The 19639-nt window shown below is 46.1% G+C and overlaps 3 protein-coding genes across 4 annotated transcripts in view; all 3 read left to right on the forward strand.

Annotated features, from left to right (window-relative positions):
* The window catches only part of KLHL2 (kelch like family member 2), a 58177-nt gene extending 56982 nt beyond the window's left edge, over nucleotides 1-1195 (forward strand). For both annotated transcript variants that reach the window (XM_042871810.1, XM_042871811.1), the window contains one exon: nucleotides 75-1195. In XM_042871810.1, coding sequence (XP_042727744.1) covers nucleotides 75-103 — 29 coding nt within the window. In that variant the 3' untranslated portion in view covers nucleotides 104-1195. The remainder of the gene's footprint in view (nucleotides 1-74) is intronic.
* A 506-nt stretch (nucleotides 1196-1701) lies between these two features.
* MSMO1 (methylsterol monooxygenase 1) lies at nucleotides 1702-8300 on the forward strand. The gene is made up of 6 exons (XM_042871389.1): nucleotides 1702-1810; nucleotides 2122-2439; nucleotides 3429-3577; nucleotides 4355-4481; nucleotides 5885-6039; nucleotides 7315-8300. Exons 2-6 carry the CDS (start codon nucleotides 2185-2187, stop codon nucleotides 7517-7519), a joined length of 891 nt encoding a protein of 296 aa, XP_042727323.1. The 5' UTR covers nucleotides 1702-1810; nucleotides 2122-2184; the 3' UTR covers nucleotides 7520-8300.
* Nucleotides 8301-12099: 3799 nt separating this feature from the next.
* The window catches only part of CPE (carboxypeptidase E), a 43041-nt gene continuing 35501 nt past the window's right edge, over nucleotides 12100-19639 (forward strand). The window contains exon 1 of the mRNA XM_042871387.1: nucleotides 12100-12385. Coding sequence (XP_042727321.1) covers nucleotides 12100-12385 — 286 coding nt within the window. The remainder of the gene's footprint in view (nucleotides 12386-19639) is intronic.

Here is a 19639-nt window from a genome sequence, read left to right on the forward strand (position 1 = left end):
TCATATTGAAAAGCTGTGCATGAGCACGGGTTCTTCTGTTTTCCCAAGACCTGCACCTTTCTCCCTTGCTCCAGGTGTTACAGTTATTGACAAACCGTTATGATCGACGAGGGGATTTTCAATTTGATTATGCACTAGAAGCAGTCTTCAAGTGTATTTGAAGTGACTGAGTACCTGAGCACTTCTCTACTTGTAGCTGCGCCTTGAGTCACAGTGGAAGATGTGGCTGTGTACAATTAGAGATGATGGATGATGAAGATTACTCTAGGCAGAAGCAATGCGTGGGACTGCTTTGCGGCTGAACAGGGGCTGATGGAATTTTTGAAGTGTAGTAGGACCGTTTCTTTTTATACTGCAAGATCTTCAAACACAGAAGCCACTTCCATAAGGACAGACTTATGTCAGTTGTGACTGAGAAACAGATTGTCAGTGGAGAATGGTGTGTATTCTGGTGGAAGTCAATTTGTCTTATTTTTTCCAGAGACTAATAATCATATTTAAAGAAATGAACCGTCAGTCTACATAGCAGGTATGGAATTCCACCTCAGTAATTCAAGCTGGCATGGGGGGGAATCTGTTTCCTTTTATATAAAACTTTTGTTACATAACTATAATATGTGCATAATGTATGTGTGAGCATAAGTTGCTTTCTATTGAAGCTCTTCAAAACCCCACTTGATTATTTATAATTTGGCACAGTACTTTGGATATGCCCGTACTATGTTGTACAAGAGAGTTGTATTTTTTGATATTTAACAATACTTACCCCTACTAATTTCCACAGAAGGAGATCAGAGATGGTATAATGATTCTTGAACAGGTCTGATTTTGAGGTCTTTTTAATAAAAACGTTGTCTGTACTTAATGTTTTTCTTCTTTCTGTTCAATTTTGGTCACGTTTAGATGTTACTTCTTTCTTACCTTTTTATGCGAAAGGTGATTTGGCATGAAAATAACTGAAAATTTATAATGAGTGTGTGAAATTAAGTTGAACTTGCATGGTACCAAGGTCTCTTAATGCGTGTAAACTTAGCTTCTGTTAGCTAATACTGGATGTGCTGTTTGTGGCCATGTTCATAGAGCAGCTCGTTTCTATTCATTCCTGGATGGCCTCCTTTTAACACGACCAAAGTTATTGTCATATTTGAGATATTTTCTTCAAATAAACAGTTTGTATATGGTTTCCTAATGCCAACCAATTGCTTAAAGCTCGTGTTTCTCCGCACGCCTCGTCTGCCATGAGGGAAGCGATGTGTGGGGATAAAAGCAGCGACTCCACCCTCTGGTCAGGGAAGACTGTGAGTTAGTGATGGCTGAGGGTGGGAAGCGGTGGGTGTTTAGTGAATGGGGTGGTTCTGAAGGGGTTGTACTCAAGCCACCGTACTGGAATTGTAGTTTCCGTTGTTAGCGGGATGCCTTGGTGGCCCCAGGCCCTGGGGGAAGCAGGAAGCTTCCCAGGCGGAGAGCCGCCCTCACCGGACTCAGGGCAGCACCCCGCCCTGCCCACCTGCGGGCCCGCCTCCTCCTCATCACCTCGCGCACGTCACCCGGCCGTCCGCCCGCCTCATTGGCCGCGCGCCGAGGTCTCACTATCCTCACTCCACCCCTCCAGCCAATCGCCGCGCGCGCACGGCAGCTCCGACCCGCCCCATCCCACGCCTGACTCTCCGCCGTCGCCTCCCGCTGACCAATGAGAGCCGCGTCGGGGTTACCGGGCGACCAATGAGAAGGCGCGGGTGAAGAGCCGGCCGCGCCGCTCTTGTTATTGCTGCCATCTCCCGCGGTGCGAGAGGGCCGCCGCAGCGCCGAGGTGAGCGAGGGCCGCGCCGGGTGCCGTTGAGGCGGGGGGCGGGGGTCGGGGCTCGGAGGGCCGGCGGGCGGCCGCGGGCCGCTCTGGGGTGCCGCCCGGCCGGGGCTGCGGGCAGAGCGAGGGCCGAGCCGCGCGTCTCCTTGCGTTGTACCCCGCTGGTTGCCTTTTGTACCCGTGTGGAGCTTCGTTCTTTTATGCTGTGCTTTAGGAAAAGGGGCTGTGTGAGCCTGCTCCTCGGTTTCGATCCTCGAATTAATTAACGGCCAAGGTTCTTCCTTTCTGACCAATAACCGCCGCTTGTTCCTTTCCAGACATTCAGTTTAGGCGCAGACGGCCGTAGAAGAGCCCTAACTGTGATGTTTTGTGCCTGAACGATGGCAGCGAACGACAGCGTTAATATCTTGAACTCTGCTTACCTGGCAGTGGAATATATAGACTCCTTCCTGCCCGACAACCCTCTGCAGCAGCCGTTTAAAAATGCCTGGAATTACATGCTGGACAACTACACCAAGTTCCAGATAGCGACGTGGGGGTCGCTTCTAGTTCATGAAGCTTCCTACTTCTTGCTCTGCGTGCCAGGATTCATCTTCCAGTTTATTCCCTACATGCAGAAGTATAAAATCCAGCCGGTAAGACAAAGCAGCGGGCTGCATGCTGACCCACCTAGAGATGCGTGCAGGAGGCACGCTGACCTACCTGGCTGCTGGGGGTTTCCATTTCACGTGGCTACGTTTGGCCTCAGTCGCTGCGAGCAATTTGGAAGGAACAGAGGAAAATTAGAGTGTTTGTGATGAGGGGACAAAGAGCAGTGGGTTTGGGGAGGCAAAGGAGTTTTTTTTTGCTGAGGGGGAGAGTATCACAGAGTCACAGAATCACAGAATGGCCAGGGGTGGAAGGGACCTCAGGGATCACGAATCTCCAACACTCTGCTACATGCAGAGCCACCATCTCCACATTTAGTACTAGACCAGGCTGCCCATCCTGGTGACAGTTTTTTCTCTATTCCTTGTAATAGGAATTGGAAATAAACCACTTTCTGGAATCATCACAATGATTTGATAAGGTGTCTTCCTGCAAACGCCTCTTTTTTCAAGGCAGTTTATTTCTTGACAACTTTTTATCTTCAGCTTCTGTTGTATTCTTTTAGCTATAGCAACACTTTGGTGCAAAGAAGAGAAATTTAAATAAACTTAAATTTGAGTTACTGAATCTGAAACGTTCCCGCTAATTACAATGACTGAAATAACAAGAATAGTTTAAGGGAGCTGGCAAGGGCAACTTCTGATGAAAGACTTCAGAAAATGTTCAAGGAATGGTTGGATGCTGTGTTGAGGGACATGGTTTAGTGAGAACTACTGGTGATAGGGTGGGTGGTTGGACTGCATGATCTTGAAGGTCTTTTCCAGCTTTGGTGATTCTGTGAAAAGCAGTTTAGAAAAGTGAGAGCCTTTGTGAAATCCAGGCCCATGAAACTGGTGTTCCCTGGTTTAATTTGTATGGTGGGAGGACCAGCTACCTGTCTCTTACTGTGAGATGAAATTGCCTTTGAAGTCGTCTTTGGTTTTATGTGCAGTAGAAATGCGTAACTCATTTTTCTTGTTATGTTTTTCTTCCTTAGGATAAACCAGAAACGTGGGAAAAACAGTGGAAGTGCTTCAAAACACTCATGTTCAATCACTTTTTCATTCAACTTCCTCTAATCTGTGGCACGTACTACTTCACAGAGTTCTTCAACATCCCGTATGAGTGGGAAGAGATGCCTAGGTGGTACGTAGATATGTCTTGTGCGTTCGTACTGAATGGCACTTGCTTACGCACGTAACAGAAACTTCATTATGGAGTTTGTGAAACTTCATTATGGAGTTTGTGACGTTAACGTAACTTTTTTGGCTAACAAACTATATTTGCTAACCAGCCTTGAGACTAAATTGCAGCAGGAGCTCATTAGAGCTTCCTAGAGTCACACTGGCTCATGTAAGATACCAAGTGGGTGATGTGCTGTGGGGTTTTTTTTTTATCATCCAGCTTTTTTTTTTTATTCTCTGTTATTTCCTTTTAAGTGTTTCTTCACCCCACCTTGTTTTATTTCACAGCAGCAGTGTGTTACTCAGGGGAGGGGAAGATGCCTCATGTTTCCCTCTTTTGCCCTAAACTGGTGAAAAATGCTGCAATACTTAGAAATGCCTTTTTTTTTTTCCACCAGTAACTGTTTTTATAACAGAAGTTCATCATTTTTAGTTGTTTTCTGTCTGATCAAATACCCAGCAGGTTTCTGTATCTAGGTCTTAGATCGCAGGTGTTCCTTATAGGCTGTAGATGTGATGTTGAAATGACAGCTTGCTGCACTGCACGTTAACTCTGACATATCAACAGATGAGCTACAAAGGCTGATGAAGATTTTTACATCACAGTGCACAGATGTTACCTTTTCAAGCAGTAATACACATTTCCTGCCTTCACTATCTTGTCAACTCCTTTATCCTTCAAGACTGTGCGTTTGCAAGTATCTTCTACAACTCTTGACTCTTCTTTTTGTTTTTAAAGGTATGTTCTGCTTGCCCAGTGTTTTGGATGTGCAGTGATTGAGGATGCCTGGCACTATTTCCTGCATCGACTGCTGCATCACAAAAGAATATACAAGTACATCCATAAGGTTCACCACGAGTTTGTAGTATGTATTCCTTGTTTTGATTTGGTTTCTTCTAGTGCATGCAGATTCATACGGCTTGTTTAAAGACTTCATTTGGCAGACTTAAGGGTTTTGCATCTTTCTGACAGTGGCCTTTCCTTGAGCACAGCTGAGTGCAGCCATCCATTTTGTTACTGGACGCACCGGCTGTTCTTTGATTTTATTTCAAGAGAGTGAAAGGGTGCACTTTTAATAGCATGGTCTGCTTATTAGGGGGGAGGGATGCAATAGGTTTTCAGGTTATGGCTGTTCATCACTTTGCATTGCTGCAAACTGATGAGTGTGTGGTGATGTGCTTAGATCTGCAGCAGTAGCTGCCATTCTCCTCTTGGCAGCCCCTCAGACTTCTAGCTGGAGCAGCTTCTGGCCAGCATTCTCAAGTACGTGTAGCACTTCATATAGAAGTGATCTATAAGCTAACAGCTGTTTCACTAAGAACTTCCCCTGACGATACAAGCTGATGATTTTAAAATCATCCTTAAGCCAAAGTAGGCTTAACATTTTCTTCTGGTAACGCAATGCTGAAGGTTGTCGGTTTGCTTTTTATTTTTGTTTTTTAATTTAGTATCTTTATGTGAGCATTCCACTGTTGAAAACTCTCTGTGGAATTTCGTTTTTGGTAAATAAAATGTGGGAATGACTGTGTGTGTATGTATGTGCATATGCATATATACATACATATATGTGTATAGATTACAGAATGGCCTCAAGGATGATGAATCTCCAACCCCCTGCCACAGGCAGGGCCACCAACCTTCACATTTCATACCAGCCCAGGCTGCCCAGGGCCCCATCCAACCTGGCCTTGAACACCTCCAAGGATGGGGTCCGCACTCTCTCTGGGCAGCCTGTATACATACATAAATGCTTTGGTTCTATCTTAGGTTTTGAATGATAAGAATTTAATTAATTTATATAGCTGATCTGTCAATATGGACACTTGTTCATTTTGGTAGGTTTTGATTGTGGATTTTCTTTTTTCTTTAAATGACAAATTCTTTTGGCTTCCTTCTGTTTTGTTCTACTTCCAAGACTGAATATATTGCAAAGCTGATAGGAGCTTGCCAAATGCTTTAACATTCCTGTTCTTTGGCCAGGGGCAATGGTAAGCCGAAGCAGAAGGTTTTGGGTTTAATATGGAAGCACCTGGAATTGCTAATGGCATCATAATCATTATCAACTCAAAGTACTGTTTTCTGTTTTAGCAAGGACCCTCGTGTTTAGACCCTTGCTCAACCAGACTGTTCCCTTCACCCACAACGTTGTTCTATTTCTCTTGCTGTGGGTCTTGTGGGACGTGGGGAGTGCCATCAAGTAGTGATTCTGATTTGGGAGCATAGAAAATCAGAAAGGGTGACAGTTTTCCTGTCTGTTCTGTTTTGTAGTCTCCATTTGGAATGCAAGCAGAATATGCACATCCTCTGGAAACGCTCATCCTTGGAGCTGGCTTCTTTATTGGAATTGTTGTCTTCTGTAACCACGTGGTTCTTCTGTGGGCATGGGTGATATGTCGCCTGATGGAAACCATTGACGTGCACAGGTGAGACCTTTGTTCCTTTTTAATAGTTCCACTTTTCCCTAAGTCTGTCTTAAAATTACCTGTCTCTTTTTCACTGAGCTGAGCTTTACTGCTTTATTATTGTTATTATTATTTTAATGACATGTGCTTTTACACATCTTAGAATGGCACGGTGTAAAGAGCTAAGCTCTGTTCTGTTTTGAGGTTGTGTAGTCAGTGAATCTTGTTGATCAAAAGAGTGCTATAGATGAGCTAGAGCACCTGAGTGTGGTGTCAGCCTGGCTTTTGTCAGGATGTTTGGCATACATGCATCTTAGAATGCCAAAAATAATGGAAAACTTCATATTTCATCTCCAGGAATTCTTTCCGTTTAGTATTTGATGGTTTAGATTCACCTGTGAGAAAATGAGCTTTTCTTTCCTGTGTTCAAGAGGAAGGGGAAACCTATTTTTTTGACCTACTAGCATCACACTTGACCTCCTGTCTGGATATACACTGTGAAGCATGTGGTGCCTTATTGTAGGCTGTGTGAAGGATTTTAGAGGAACAGGTCTCTATTAACTGGCTCGTGGTACAAACCATAGCCATTTTAGGTGGTTTTGATCCTAGGCTGAGAAGCACAAGTTCATGCTGAAGTAATTCATGTAAAACAGAAACCTCATCTCTCAATGATAATGTCTGCAGGTGTCTGTAACAGATTATTCTGTGTTCTCCCCGCTAGGTGGTGATGCTTTCTAGTACTGCTGAGCAGATGAGTTGAAATGGCCTTAAAGCAGAGCAGTCTGGTTTTAATATTACCTTGGTTTTGTATTTTCAGTTTTAAACCTTTGAAGAACTTGCAGTAAGCAGAAAATGATTAAGAGCAGAAAGTCTACAACTGTAGTTGATTTGAGCTGCTGTTTGAGGAGGAGCTGAGCTGGCTGATAGTTACAGCTTGCTGTCACTAAGGTTTTTTTGTTATTTCCTTTTACTAACATCACTTTTCAGACAGCTAAGTCTGCTTAACAAAGCAGATCAGCCTGTGTCATCTCCTAGGTGTTTCTGCTGAATTCTTAGTGTTGCTCAACTGAGCTGAAAAAGGTCACTGAGTGCCAAAAAGCCACTGTTAACAGAAGCATTTGCTGAAGGCAGGAGGGGATTTGTTGTAGGAGGGTTACTTCAGGACCCTATAAAACAAAAAATAAAAATTATATTTTTTTTCTGTATTACAAAAAGAACAAATTGATGCCTATATTTTGTAGTAAGGTTTCTTCCCAAATATAATTAACAATTTTTTTTTTTCCCCTTCCCCTCCAGTGGCTACGATATTCCACTGAACCCTCTTCATTTGGTGCCTTTCTACGCTGGAGCCCGTTTCCATGATTTCCATCACATGAACTTTATTGGCAATTACGCATCGACCTTCACGTGGTGGGACAGAATCTTTGGCACGGACTCTCAATTCATTGCCTATAAAGAAAAAGAGAAGCAGCAGCAACTCAGGATGAAGAAGGCTAACTAAAAATCCAGTGTAAAAATTGTGATGCCTAATACTGGTAGTCAACTTTTGCTTTTCTTTAAAGCAAAGTCGTGATTGGGTATGAAGCATAAATCATTTTCCTTGGCTACTAAGTGGTAGGGAAAAAAAAAAACACAAGAATTAAACTGCAGTATCTTCCTAATGGGAATGCTTTCTATTTTATACGTAAGCACCACATATATTTTAACTACAAATTTAAAGATGATGCAAAAAAGACAGAGATTACTTGAGTCTGTCCATGCTTTTTTTTTTTTTCTTTTGCAAAAAATTATTCAGTTTTATCTTTGACGTTGCCCCCTTTTGATCCTTTTGGTAGAATTGTTTATGTTCACTGAGATTGGACTTCTTTCTTAAAAATATGTCTTCTTAAATGTGTAAGATCAAGTAGCAGACTGGTATCCGCACAGTAATTTAAATACTGGGTAAAATTTTGCTTCCAAATATCCAAAATATCTGTTAATAGAAAGCATGGACAGGCAGGCCTTTTGCACACTGGATAATATAAGCTGTTAATCTCAGAATACCTGGCTAAACATGAGTTAGCAGAGACATTCTTGATCTAGATTTATTATGTTATTTTAGGGTACAGATAAAAAGAATAGAAGTTCTTATTTGAACAAACTTTGTTTTTGCTGCTCTTTGAAGTTGCTCTGTCAGTGTACTTAGCATTTACATTACATTCCTTTCAGTGTTGTAATTTGCTGAACTGACTTGTTGCTGTATTTGCACTTGTGACTGATGAAATAAATGTGGTTTGGTTTAAGATGGGTATTACACCTTTCATATGTTTTTAATACAAAACTGACCAAAAGCATTTGGGATGCAGCGTCTTGCTTTGTTTATTTCTCTAATGGAGAAACACAGTTTCTGTTCAAGTCGAAATGTTTTACAGATGGAACTGTTACACAGAGACAGCAGTAAGAAATGGATTTACTTGCTCAATTGCCAGCCTGAGCTCTCTGTGGTGGAAGCAACCTCTTTAATCAGGTTTCAAAGATGGCCCTTATCCTCTTTGCTTTAACTCCCACTCGTCTTGCAGCTGTACTTAGCTTTATTCTTGCTGAACTCCCAGCCTAAAAATACAAGGGGCTTTCAGTGCTATGGAATGTCCCTGGTCCCCATGATTGTGTTCATTGATTCTTAGCTCACCTTTGTGTCTGTGCAAACGCAGCAACAAAATCACCACTGTGAGCCAGCCAACTGCTTAAACACTCTTCATTAGTAAATAGTGTCTCTCCAGCCTTAGCAATTCCAAGCTACAACATACATTGCATCCTACAAGAAGTTTGCAAGTAATGAATCTGACAGTAACACATCACCTTTTTTAGGTACCCCATCTTTGGGGTTTGCCTGATGGTTTTTTTTTTTTCTTTCTTATTTAAATCCTTATTTTGCTTTGCTACTCATTGCTACTTCTGTTTTTGGATTATTTCACGCAGCACAAACACCTTTTGTCCACCAATATGAGATAGGTGCTATTACATCACAGTGTACCTTGCCAGGTATACCACAGAATGTTGGTAGGCAGAGACCATGTTTGTAAACATTAAGACCTTTTCTTCCTCACCTATACTTTAAGTGATGACTGCTGAGGTCATTTGAAGGTGATTTTAAACATTTATTTTTATAGGAACACGGAATCAGTGAAACCTGCATTTTGGCTCGGAATTTATTGCTAACTGGTGTCTGGTTCATAGTTTCCAAATCTCCATCCCATCATTGTTGCCTCTCTGACACGGCTTTCTGGTAAACCTTACCCACAGAAGCCTATAGCTGTCAGGGCCACTTCTTTGCAGTGGTTCTTGCTGTAATTTTCTATCTGTGAGGGTAGTAAACACAACCAAATCTAGTTGTAATGGTATTTTTCATCATCCAGTCCTCTGCAGCAAGACATTTCTCCTATTTCTCACGTCCCTTCTGTGGCTTGGCTCTGAATTCTCAAGGTGTTTTTCCAGTGCAGCTACAAGGAGTAAGGGTAGTAGTTCTGGGTCATTCACACTAACACCTCCTTGGTGGCAGAATCACATCCTTCCTTTTAAGCAGCGCCCTTCTGTTCAAACATTCAAAGATAAAATTAGCTCTGCAGGGCTGCACTGGAAAATACAGTGGAGTTACCTGTCTGTTGTGATCTCTGATTTCTATTAGAGGTGCCATTTGCCACTGTGTTTCGTATCTCTTCAATGTGATTTACTAATTGCTGTGTTGAAGCATTACTCATTTCACAGAATCACAGAATGGCCAGGGTTGGAAGGGACCTCAAGGATCATGAATCTCCAACTCCCCTGCCACATGCAGGACCACCAACCTCCACATTTAATACCAGACCAGGCTGCCCAGGGCCCCAGCCAACTCCAGGGATGGGGTATTTAAGTAGAGCTTGACTTACCATGCAATTTAAATCACATTCCCAATTCCCAAATGTGAACATCAGATCCGTTTCAGATGCAATTCAAGCCTGTAAAAAGCAAAAAAAAATGTTTGCCTCCACTCCCTGGCAAGCACAGCAAGCTCTGCAATACCTGGTAGGGCTGTCTTTAGCAATGTTTACTTATAGGCTTGTGGTGAGTCACGATCTGCTGAAAAGGACAAATTCAGGCAAGTCAAAAGAATTTTAAAATGTATGCATGAGAATATGTGGAGGAATCATGGATTGGATAGATCAACAGAGCTGATTTCTGTGTCAACTAGACATTGTATTTTGGAGAAATCGCCTTTAGGAGCAGCCACTGAAAGCTGCTCCAGAGTGTGGGGATTCTGGACCTCAACAATGATTGTGGAATAAGGAAACAATGTCAGGAGGCTGAAAGGGAAAAACTGCAAAGGAGTCTTACATACGTGTCATGCATACAGATGTACCACATGGGAACTACTTTTCCAGGTCTGAGTTTCTGGTACTGGATGGGTTTCCACATTGGTGTCGTACAACCATAGAACCATTTGAGTTGGAAGGGATCCTTATAGGTCCTCTAGTCCAACTGCACTGCACTGAACAAGGACACCTACAGCTCCATCAGCGCTCCAAGTCCCTTCCAGCCGGTCTTTGGCTGTCTGCAGGATTGGGGTCTCACTTACCACCGCTCTGGGCAACCTGTGTCTCTGCCTCACCACCCTGAGTGTGAAAAACGTCTTCCTTATGTCCCCTCTATACATCAGTGGTAATGATGGTACTCCCCTAGAGATACTATTTCCATGATGCTGCTGTGGAACCAGACAGCCCATGTCCACAGGGGAACGTCCATAGGTTCACAAAGGGCTATTTGTGGCACTTCCTGAGAGCTGACTTGGTATAGACCAGTGATGGGAGAGGATGTGCCATGGGCTCAGTCTTTTAGATCAGAGGATGGAGGCAAACCAGGTGTTAAATAACCAGAGACAGGGTTCTATTTGCGGCAGGAAATTTATAAACCTGATGTGGATGTTGCTCGTTGGGGATTTGCCTTTCTCAGCTGTCTGTTTGGGGCATTTTGACAGTTTCTATCGGAGCAGGCTGAGCTGACTGCAGGCAGTGCCGGAGCACAGAACTGATCACACAGAATCACACAGAATCACCAAGGTTGGAGAAGACTCACAAGATCATCCAGCCCAACCATCCACCTATCACCAACAGTTCTCACTAAACCACGTCCCTCAACACAAAATCCAAACGTTCCTTGAGCACCTCCAGGGTCGGTGACTCCACCAGCTCCCCAGGCAGCCCATTGCAGTGCTTGACCACTCTTTCAGAAAAGTAGTATTTCCTAATGTCCAGCTTAAACCTCCCCTGTGCAGCTTGAAGCCAGCTTGACTCCCAGCTCACTGCAACCTCCCTTCAGGTAGTTACAGAGAGCAATGAGGTCCCCTCTGAGCCTCCTCTTCTCCAGGCTGAACATTCCCAGCTCCTTCAGCCTCTCCTCATAAGGCCTCTGCTCCAGAACCCTCACAGCTTTGTCGCCCTTCTTTGTACCCGCTCCAGGGCCTCAGTGTCTTTCTTGCAGCGAGGGGCCCAAAACTGGACACAGCACTCGAGATGCGGCCTCACCAGAGCCGAGTACAGGGGGACCATCACTGCCCTGCTCCTGCTGACACCATTCCTCACGCAGGCCAGGATGTCGTCGGCCCTCTTGGCCAGCCGGGCACACTGCTGGCTCACGTTCAGCCGAGCACCAATCGACACCCCAGGTTCATTTCCTCTACGCCGTCTTCCAGCCACCCCGCCCCAAGCGTTGCCTGGGGATTTACTTGAGCAGCTCCTCTGGGAGCATTTCCGTAGAGAATAACGGGATTTGCCCTCTGAGCCAGTAGTATCCGGTATCCCCGGCGTTATTCCGCAATCATGCAGGCACGGGGCTGAACCCGTTCACTCAGGTGCTCGCCGCACGGCCCCCTTACAGGGCAACGCTCTCACCACAGCTGATTCACACACGGCCGTGCGTGCCCGGCACGCCCCGAGCCCCTCCCGCCGAGGGCACCGTCGTCTCTCCCGGCCCAGGCGGCCCCTCCCCGCCCGCCCGCCCGCCTCCTCCTCTCCCCCTCCCGCCGGGCGGGCGGCAGCTGCGCGGCCGCAGGCGGAGGAGCCGGGCGGGATGGCGGCGCGGGAGCTGCGGCTGTTGTTGCTGGCGTTGGGCGCGCTGCTCGCTGCCTGCCGGGCGGCCGAACCCGCGGCGACGGGCAGCAGCCGGCGAAGGAGGCTGAGCGCCGAAGAGGGCATCTCCTTCGAATACCACCGCTACGCCGAGCTGCGGGAGGCGCTGGTTGCCGTGTGGCTGCAGTGCCCGGCCATCAGCAGGATCTACACGGTGGGACGCAGCGCCGAGGGCCGCGAGCTGTTGGTCATCGAGGTGTCCGACCGGCCCGGCGAACACGAGCCCGGTAAGGGACGGGGAGGACGCTGCGGTGGGCGATGCGGCAGAGCGGGGCGGGCGGTGCCTCCGCTCCCGGCGGAGGGGCTGCGGGCGTGGGGCTGCGCGGCGCTGCCGGCGGGAACGGCGGCGCCGCAGGTGCGCTGAGCGTGAGCCGGCGGGGAGAGAGAACGGCGGGACGGACGTTTCCTCTGGGTGCCATCCGCCTGTAAGCGCGTAACAACGAGTGTTCTGCGTTCTGTGTGTCGTGCTGGGCAGCCCCGGAGATGAAAAACATGTTTCAGTGCCCACATGACGTGCTGGGGAATGTGATGAGCGCTGCCGATCTGTCCAGGTGGATGCTGAAAATAGTCGCTTTTTTTTTTTTTTTTTTTTTTTTTTTATGCTCCCTCCCCCCCCGTGGGATTAAGCAGGATTAGAAGTGGAGCGCGCTCGCTGTTTGAAGCCCTCCCTCCCTCTGCAGGGCACGGTGCAGAGCGGCTGCAGATCTCTGCCCGCAGCGGCGCGGGGAAGGCGCGGGGTCACCTGGGGAAGGGCGGCAAGATGGACTCAAGGCCCGTCAACGTTGTGTGCCTCTGTCACGATTGCAAAGGTGCCCCCAGCATCTGCGCTGCTCCGTTACGGAACCTGAGCGCCGCAGTGTGATGCCAGTGATCACGTTGGAGGTGTTTGCTCCTTAATGAAACACCCTTTCTTCTGCTGTGTGGTGGAAGGCAGCGCCGTGCATTTCCTCACGTGTGCTGTTGCTGTGCATGAGAAGAAGTGGAGCTCTGGAGCTGCCAGGATGCCCTGCAGCCATCCCGGAGCAGGGATCCCACTTCCTGTCAAAGAATGAGTGGCTCTGGTGCCAAGCGTGGCACACAGTGAATGCTTCTGGGGCCAGAACCCGCCTCATCTATTTTTATTTGTTAGTAGATAACATGGGGGACACTCGCAGACATACATACGGATGCTTTTTCACAGCAGGCTAAGCAACTGTTGTTACACCTGAACGTAACCCGTTCCTAACCTGTTGGGCTGCATCAAAAGAGGGATGGCTGGCAGGGTAGCAGGCCATTCCTCTTTGAGGGAGCAGGTTGTCCCTCTTTGCTCTGCTCTCGTGAGGCCCCATCTAGAGTATTGCATCTAGGTGTAGGGCCCCCAGCTCAGGAAAGATGTGGAGATGTTGGAGCGGGTCCAGAGCAGGGATGGGAGGCTGCTCAGAGGGATGGAGCGCCTCTCCTTGGAAGGCAGTCTGAGGGAGCTGGGCTTGTTCAGCCTGGAGAAGAGAATGCTCTTGGAGGACCTCATAGCAGTCTTAATGAAGCTTGTAAGTAGGAGTGAAATCAACTTCTTACACAGATAGATGGGGAGGAGGATGGTTTAAAACTAAATAAGAGAGATTTAGAGTATTTTACTATGAGAAGGTGGTGAGTTGCTGGAAAATATCCACACGGCTGTGGTGCCCCATCCCTGGAGGTGCTTAAGGCCAGGCTGGATGAGGCCCTGGGCAGCTGAGCTGGTGGGTCCAGCCCTGCCCATGGCACTGGGTTGGAACTGGGTGGGTTTTGAGGTCCCCTCCAACCGAAGTCATTTTATGCTTCTACAAGGATATGCATGACAGGGCTTATTTTTAAATATTTATATGAGTATGTAAGGTACACTATGGCTTATTGGTTTGTGATGTGTAGAATTTGTGCCCCATAAGCCTGGTAGATTTGTGGAGAATTATCACTGGAATTATCCAGCTAACCACCATGAAAACATGCAGAAATGTTCCCCCTCACTTAGTGACCAAACAAATCCACGAGGTGTCTGCAGAACAGTGATGAAGACGTGTTGTACCAAGTAAAGAGGCTTTGCACTGCGCACATCGAATCTAGTGCATACGCACGTCCATTACATAAGCATATGGATGGCATGCCTGTGCCACAGTGGCTGGGTCATGTGCAAACACCTGAATCGCCTCTTAGTTTGGAATATCAGTTGCTTTCCAAATACATTTGTAATATTTATGCAACATTTGAAAAGAAATTCATGACAGAAGTTAAAAGGAAGATTTTAGATATGTGTATGGGAACTGCTGAGTCACGGCCTGAACCTCTGATTGATCACCTGAGGTGAGCCATGAGTCAGCCAGAGGAGCACAGGTGAAGGCAATTCCTAGACCTATTTAAGAGCTGGCTACCAGAGGGGAAGGATCTCTTCTGGAGATCCTCCTCTTTGATATCTTCTAGTGAGCTCAACCCAAGGGTAAGCTCTTCTACTTATTCTCTTTTGTGATCCTTGTTTGCCTTACTCTTTTGATTATATTGCAATTATAACATCTTGGTTATACACTTTGCCTTACTCTTTTGATTATATTGCAATTATAACATCTTGGTTATACACTTTGCCTTACTCTTTTGATTATATTGCAATTATAACATCTTGGTTATACAGATATGTGCTTTAGATTTCCGAAGTCACTGGAACGTTTTTAATGAACAAAGCAGCTGGCCCAAATCGTTGAGGCCTCATCTTTTGCTGGGGTGAACGTATGTTGGGTTGGAAGGGACCTCAAAGCCCACCAGCTCAGCTGCCCAGGGCCCCATCCAGCCTGGCCTTGAGCACCTATAGAGATAGGGCACCTGCAGGGATGGGACACCCACAGCTTTCTGGGCAGCAATGCCAGCGCATCACCACCCAAATCTGGTCAAGGTGGCAGAAGACAGCAAGGTGAGATGAAGTGAGGAGAAAAAGTGAGGTGGTAAACTGAAGACGTATTTAAGGACAGCAAAGAACAGTTGGCAGCGAAGCATGTGTTATTTCTAGAAAGGAAATAATACTTTGCTTTAACTGCTGTGCACTGGCTGCTTGTGTGAGAGGCTCTTGCTTTGGGTGTCTGACGTTGAACAAACACCCAGTGGAAGCTGATCTCTTGAGGTTTTTTTTTAATAAATGTTAATAAGCTCATCTTGGGCATGAGTCTGTGTTCTTTAATAGCAACAATACATTTAGAATTGATTCACGCCGAAAGCAAATCGATGACATCTTCATCAAATCCTGAAAATAGCAGAATGTTGGCACTTTCAGCACAGCATTTCATACTTTTTCAGAGCAACATTTAGAGGCACTCTCCGGTTTTAGTGACTCTGTTGTTCATCCCTTCCCCCACAGATATCAGTAGAAGTGCGGTGAGGTGCGAGCCCTGAAGTGAAATTAATAGGGAAATGCAAGATCCTTCTACTCATATGGAAAGTGTATTAGGTCTTATTTCTGTCATTGAAGCACATCCTCAGAATCGCTGCTCTGGTTTTATCACTTATGATTAATTGCATTTGACTTTGTGAATCTTCTTTTCCTTACTCTCAGAATTTGCATGTAGACATGTTGAGTTATTTGGTGGGGCCCCTTGATGTTCCCCAGTTTGGCAAGGTGTTAATGCAGTTTGAAGATGGCAAGAGCTTTGTTACTAAAGTTGTATATGAGTGAGCAAGCCTAATTTGTGCATGCTTGAGTTTTGTCAGTTTTTATCAATGCTTGCTTAGCATTCTCCTTCTGAAGAGACATGTTGGAGGATACAGTTTCTGGTAAATGAGAGTAAAGGGAGTTTGTGTTCATCCAGCTGTGTCACTTGAAGGTGGGGTTTGCAAATGCTATGAATGTGTGGATGTGAGCAGAATGCTTTGTGTCAGGCGTGAAGCTGTGTATGCTCCATTCCTGGAGCAGCCCAAGTCCAGGCTGGACGGGCCCTGAGCAGCCTAAACTGGTGAGGGCCGTCCTACCCATGGCAGGGGGGCTAGGGCTGGGTGGGCTTAGAGGTCCCTTCCAACTCAAACCATTCTGTGTTTAAGCCATCCTTTTGCTGTAGCTGGTTCAGCTTCAGTTTACTCGTCGCAGCTAGTTGGCGATGCCATTCACACTGCCATTGAAGTAGATGGAAGTTTGTAGTATGTGTGGTCAGGCAGCTGTCCTCAGCAATCTCTGCAGTGTTTCCTTGAGCTGTAATGCTCCTTCTTCAAATTGTTTCACTATCTGAGGTATTTAATGTCTTCAGTTTTTCATTAGACTAGTTGGAAAAGATTGAGAGAGGCTGTGCGTTAACAGCAAAAGCACGGTGGATCCCAGCTACTGCATGTGGGAAGCTTCTATTTTATTTTATGGAATAGTAAGAAGGGCCATAGCCGTAAGGAGTACAGTGACACCACAGAGGGCAATTGGTTGTTCAGTTTTTCAGACTTAAAATCAGTCTCGATGTGCGGAGCATTCTGAGTTTGTTGATCTGACTCGGACTGGTGGTGACAGCCCTAGTGCTCCTTACAGTGCTGATTGCATTGACTTAATTTCTTTTAAAGAATGGTTATCATCTCCTCCTGCATCTGCAGAATGCTGTAACAGTTCCCACTGGAAACAGGGATGTGACACGCTAAGTACTCTATGGCATGGAGGTGTTGCCTTGCTTGCTCCCTCCGCATGTGTTGCTGGCAATGCTGGTTCCAAGACCAAAGTGTGCTTTCAGTCTGTACCACTCTTCCTCTGGAGGAGAGGTTTGTGGCTGTGTGCCATCCTGCCAGCTGGAAGCCACAGCTCTTCAGACAGCAGCAAACAGCAGGGTGTTGTCAGAGCACCATGGGGCTCAAGGAGCGTTTGGACAATGCCCTCAGACGTAGGGTCTGATTTTTGAGTGTTCTGTGTGGAGCCAGGAGTTGGACTCAGTGATCTCTGTGGGTTCTTCCAACTTGGGGTGTTCTCTGATGCTATGAGCTTCAGTTCAGTATGGGGGTATATGTTTGAAACGTCTGTATGTAGCTACAATGGCCAGGTAAGAGAGTCTGAAGTCATAAACCTGTGGTTCTGAGGCAGGAAAAACTTGACGTTAATTATTATTTCTCTCTCCAAAGCAAGGTGTTAACAATGATATAAGCTAGTAGCTGGTAGCCCTTCATGTTGAACCATGAGCAAAGCCTGACATCTCTGTTCACTTGCAAAGTGGTTCCCAAGGAGCAGGCTGAGATGGCTGTTCTATCCATGCAACCATTCATCACTGTGAAGGTGAGTGGCCTGATTTACAGCTGACAAGATGCTACCCAGCAGCCTGGATGGCCACCATGTGCCATTTTAAATACCTACCTTAGCTGTGAGCCTGCTTTAAGGCACAGAGCGTTGTTTGATCAAATGGCACATCTGGCTGTTTGGCCAAGGTGTAAAGAACCATTTTCTTGGCAAAGCCATCCTTGTCAGCACACTGATGTAATGATCCAGCAGAGTTTTATGTTATCTAGGAAGTGTGGCCCTGACCCTTGTCAGCTCTCCCAGCCAAAGTGAAATCATGATCTGTTTCACTACAAGGAAAAGTAATTTAGAAACAAAGACAGTGGAAAGGACAATGAAATATTTTGAAGATAAAACTTCTTGCGTATTTGTTTCCTGAATCATCACACTACTAGATAACTTAACAACAAATGTGTATTGCTGTACATTTTTCCCCTGAGATTGCTAGCTGCAAAACATTCTTCCATTTCTGTGTCCCTCCAAAGCAAAATTAGCTTACAGTGCAGTTCTTTCATTGGCACACTTCTGTTCTTTACCGGTATATTTCTTGCACATTTACCACTCAAAATGAACTTACTTCCTATGGTAAATGAAAGTTTGTGTCTGCCTTCCTGTCTTTTTCTGCCGTGCTTTCCTTGCCTTTTGGATAAGAACATTGTCTCTGCGTTCCTGCTCAGGTTTTCACCTACATGACAAGGCATGTTCCACATCCTTGCTGTAGCTTGGTATGTATGGTGATGCCAGGTGATCAGTGTGCATGCCCAATAGGTAACGTATGGCTCAGCTTTTGGTCTTCCCCAGGACATGGTTTCTTCCTGCCTCCTCTTGTTTTTTTTTTTCCCTGTAGGAAGCAGCCCCAGTACTTGTGCTAGCACAGCTATGTGAGCATGCATATGGTGAGAAGGGCGAGTTGGGAGCTTTTCTCCCTGTTTATCAGCTGTGGATATACAATTTTTTTGTTGTTTGGTAATCTGCCTTGACTGGAGGTACTAGTCTTCCCTTTTCTTCTTGTGCTGATGGGCTGAGTCATAGCAGAAACACTTGTTTGTGGGGGTTGCCATGTGGTGCAGTTAGGGGAGCAAATCCACAGTGGAAACAGTAGGAATCTTTAGTGGAGATCATAGAACGGCTTGGGTTGGAGAGCACCTCCAAGCCCACCCAGCCCCAACCCCCTGCCATGGGCAGGGCTGTCCCCACCACCTCAGGCTGCACAGGGCCTATCCAGCCTGTCCTTGAGCACCTCCAGGGATGGGGCACCCACAGCTCTCTGGGCAGCTGTGCCAGGGCCTCACTGCCCTCTAAGGAAAGAATTTCCTCCAAACATCTAACCTGAATCTCCCTTCTTTTAGTTTGAAGCCATTCCTCCTTGTCCTATCTCTGCTAGACTGCATAAAAAGGTGATCCCCCTCCTGCTTGTAAGCTCCCTTCAAATACTGGAAGGCTGTTTGAATAGCAGTGGGAAAACCTATCAACAAACAGAAAGAGAGGATACTGATAACATTGGCCAATAAAAAAACAAAAACTCCTCCGTAAGACCCTCAAACAGCAAAGCTTAAGAGCCAGCAAGCTCATCTGACTTGAAAACTGAAGAATCGTCTGAAATAGATGTAGCCATGGTGACAGAGAGGATTAGCAGCCTGAGACTGATCTCATTGGTCTGCCGCTAGCATGAGTCGCTTGTTTGAGCAGCGTTAATATGTTGTCTCACGCTGCTTTATATGCTGAGACCATCTGGCATCGGCGGTATTTAAAGGTGCAGTTGTGCTGGGGGATGGCTCGGCCGCCATCGTTTGATTTCTGCTTGTGAGACAAATCACGACAGTTTGGAGGTCTTTCAAAATCCGCCTCGTGCCCTAAAAATATTCTGAAAAGTCACAGCTGAATTGGGGCCGTGCAGAGAATTTCTGGAGTTTGTTTTCTTGTTGGCCAACGCGCATTTAAAGCATTCTCTGCGCAAACATGCACTTGTGCGTGTTTCTTCAGGTGTGTGCATGTGGGGCTGCCTGGGACGTGCGTGGAATGGCCATGAGGTTCTGCTGCTCATCCTTTGTGTATTGAGGAAAAGTATGGCCCAGAGTTAAATGAACCAAATAAAGCTTGACCAACAGATCTAGGATGTGTTGGAGCCTGTGCTTTCAAGAAGTAAACTATTTTGGTTTTCTTATAGTTTTGCCACGTCCTGTTGAAAATATGTTTTGCAGTGTTTGATTCAAGAGACTTTTGTAGAGACTCAGTTAAAGTGAACCATATC

Source organism: Lagopus leucura, unplaced genomic scaffold (genome assembly GCF_019238085.1).
Source record: "Lagopus leucura isolate 7727_CA_CO unplaced genomic scaffold, USGS_WTPT01 Super-Scaffold_100004, whole genome shotgun sequence".
In the NCBI taxonomy this organism is placed as follows: Eukaryota; Metazoa; Chordata; class Aves; order Galliformes; family Phasianidae; genus Lagopus; species Lagopus leucura.

Coding starts and splice junctions, on each gene's coding strand:
- MSMO1 (XM_042871389.1), top strand. CDS start 2,185: ATGGCAGCGAACGACAGCGTTAATATCTTGAACTCTGCTTACCTGGCA. Junction 3,578..4,354: donor TGGGAAGAGATGCCTAGGTG/GTACGTAGATAT, acceptor TTGTTTTTAAAG/GTATGTTCTGCTTGCCCAGT. Junction 6,040..7,314: donor GAAACCATTGACGTGCACAG/GTGAGACCTTTG, acceptor CTTCCCCTCCAG/TGGCTACGATATTCCACTGA.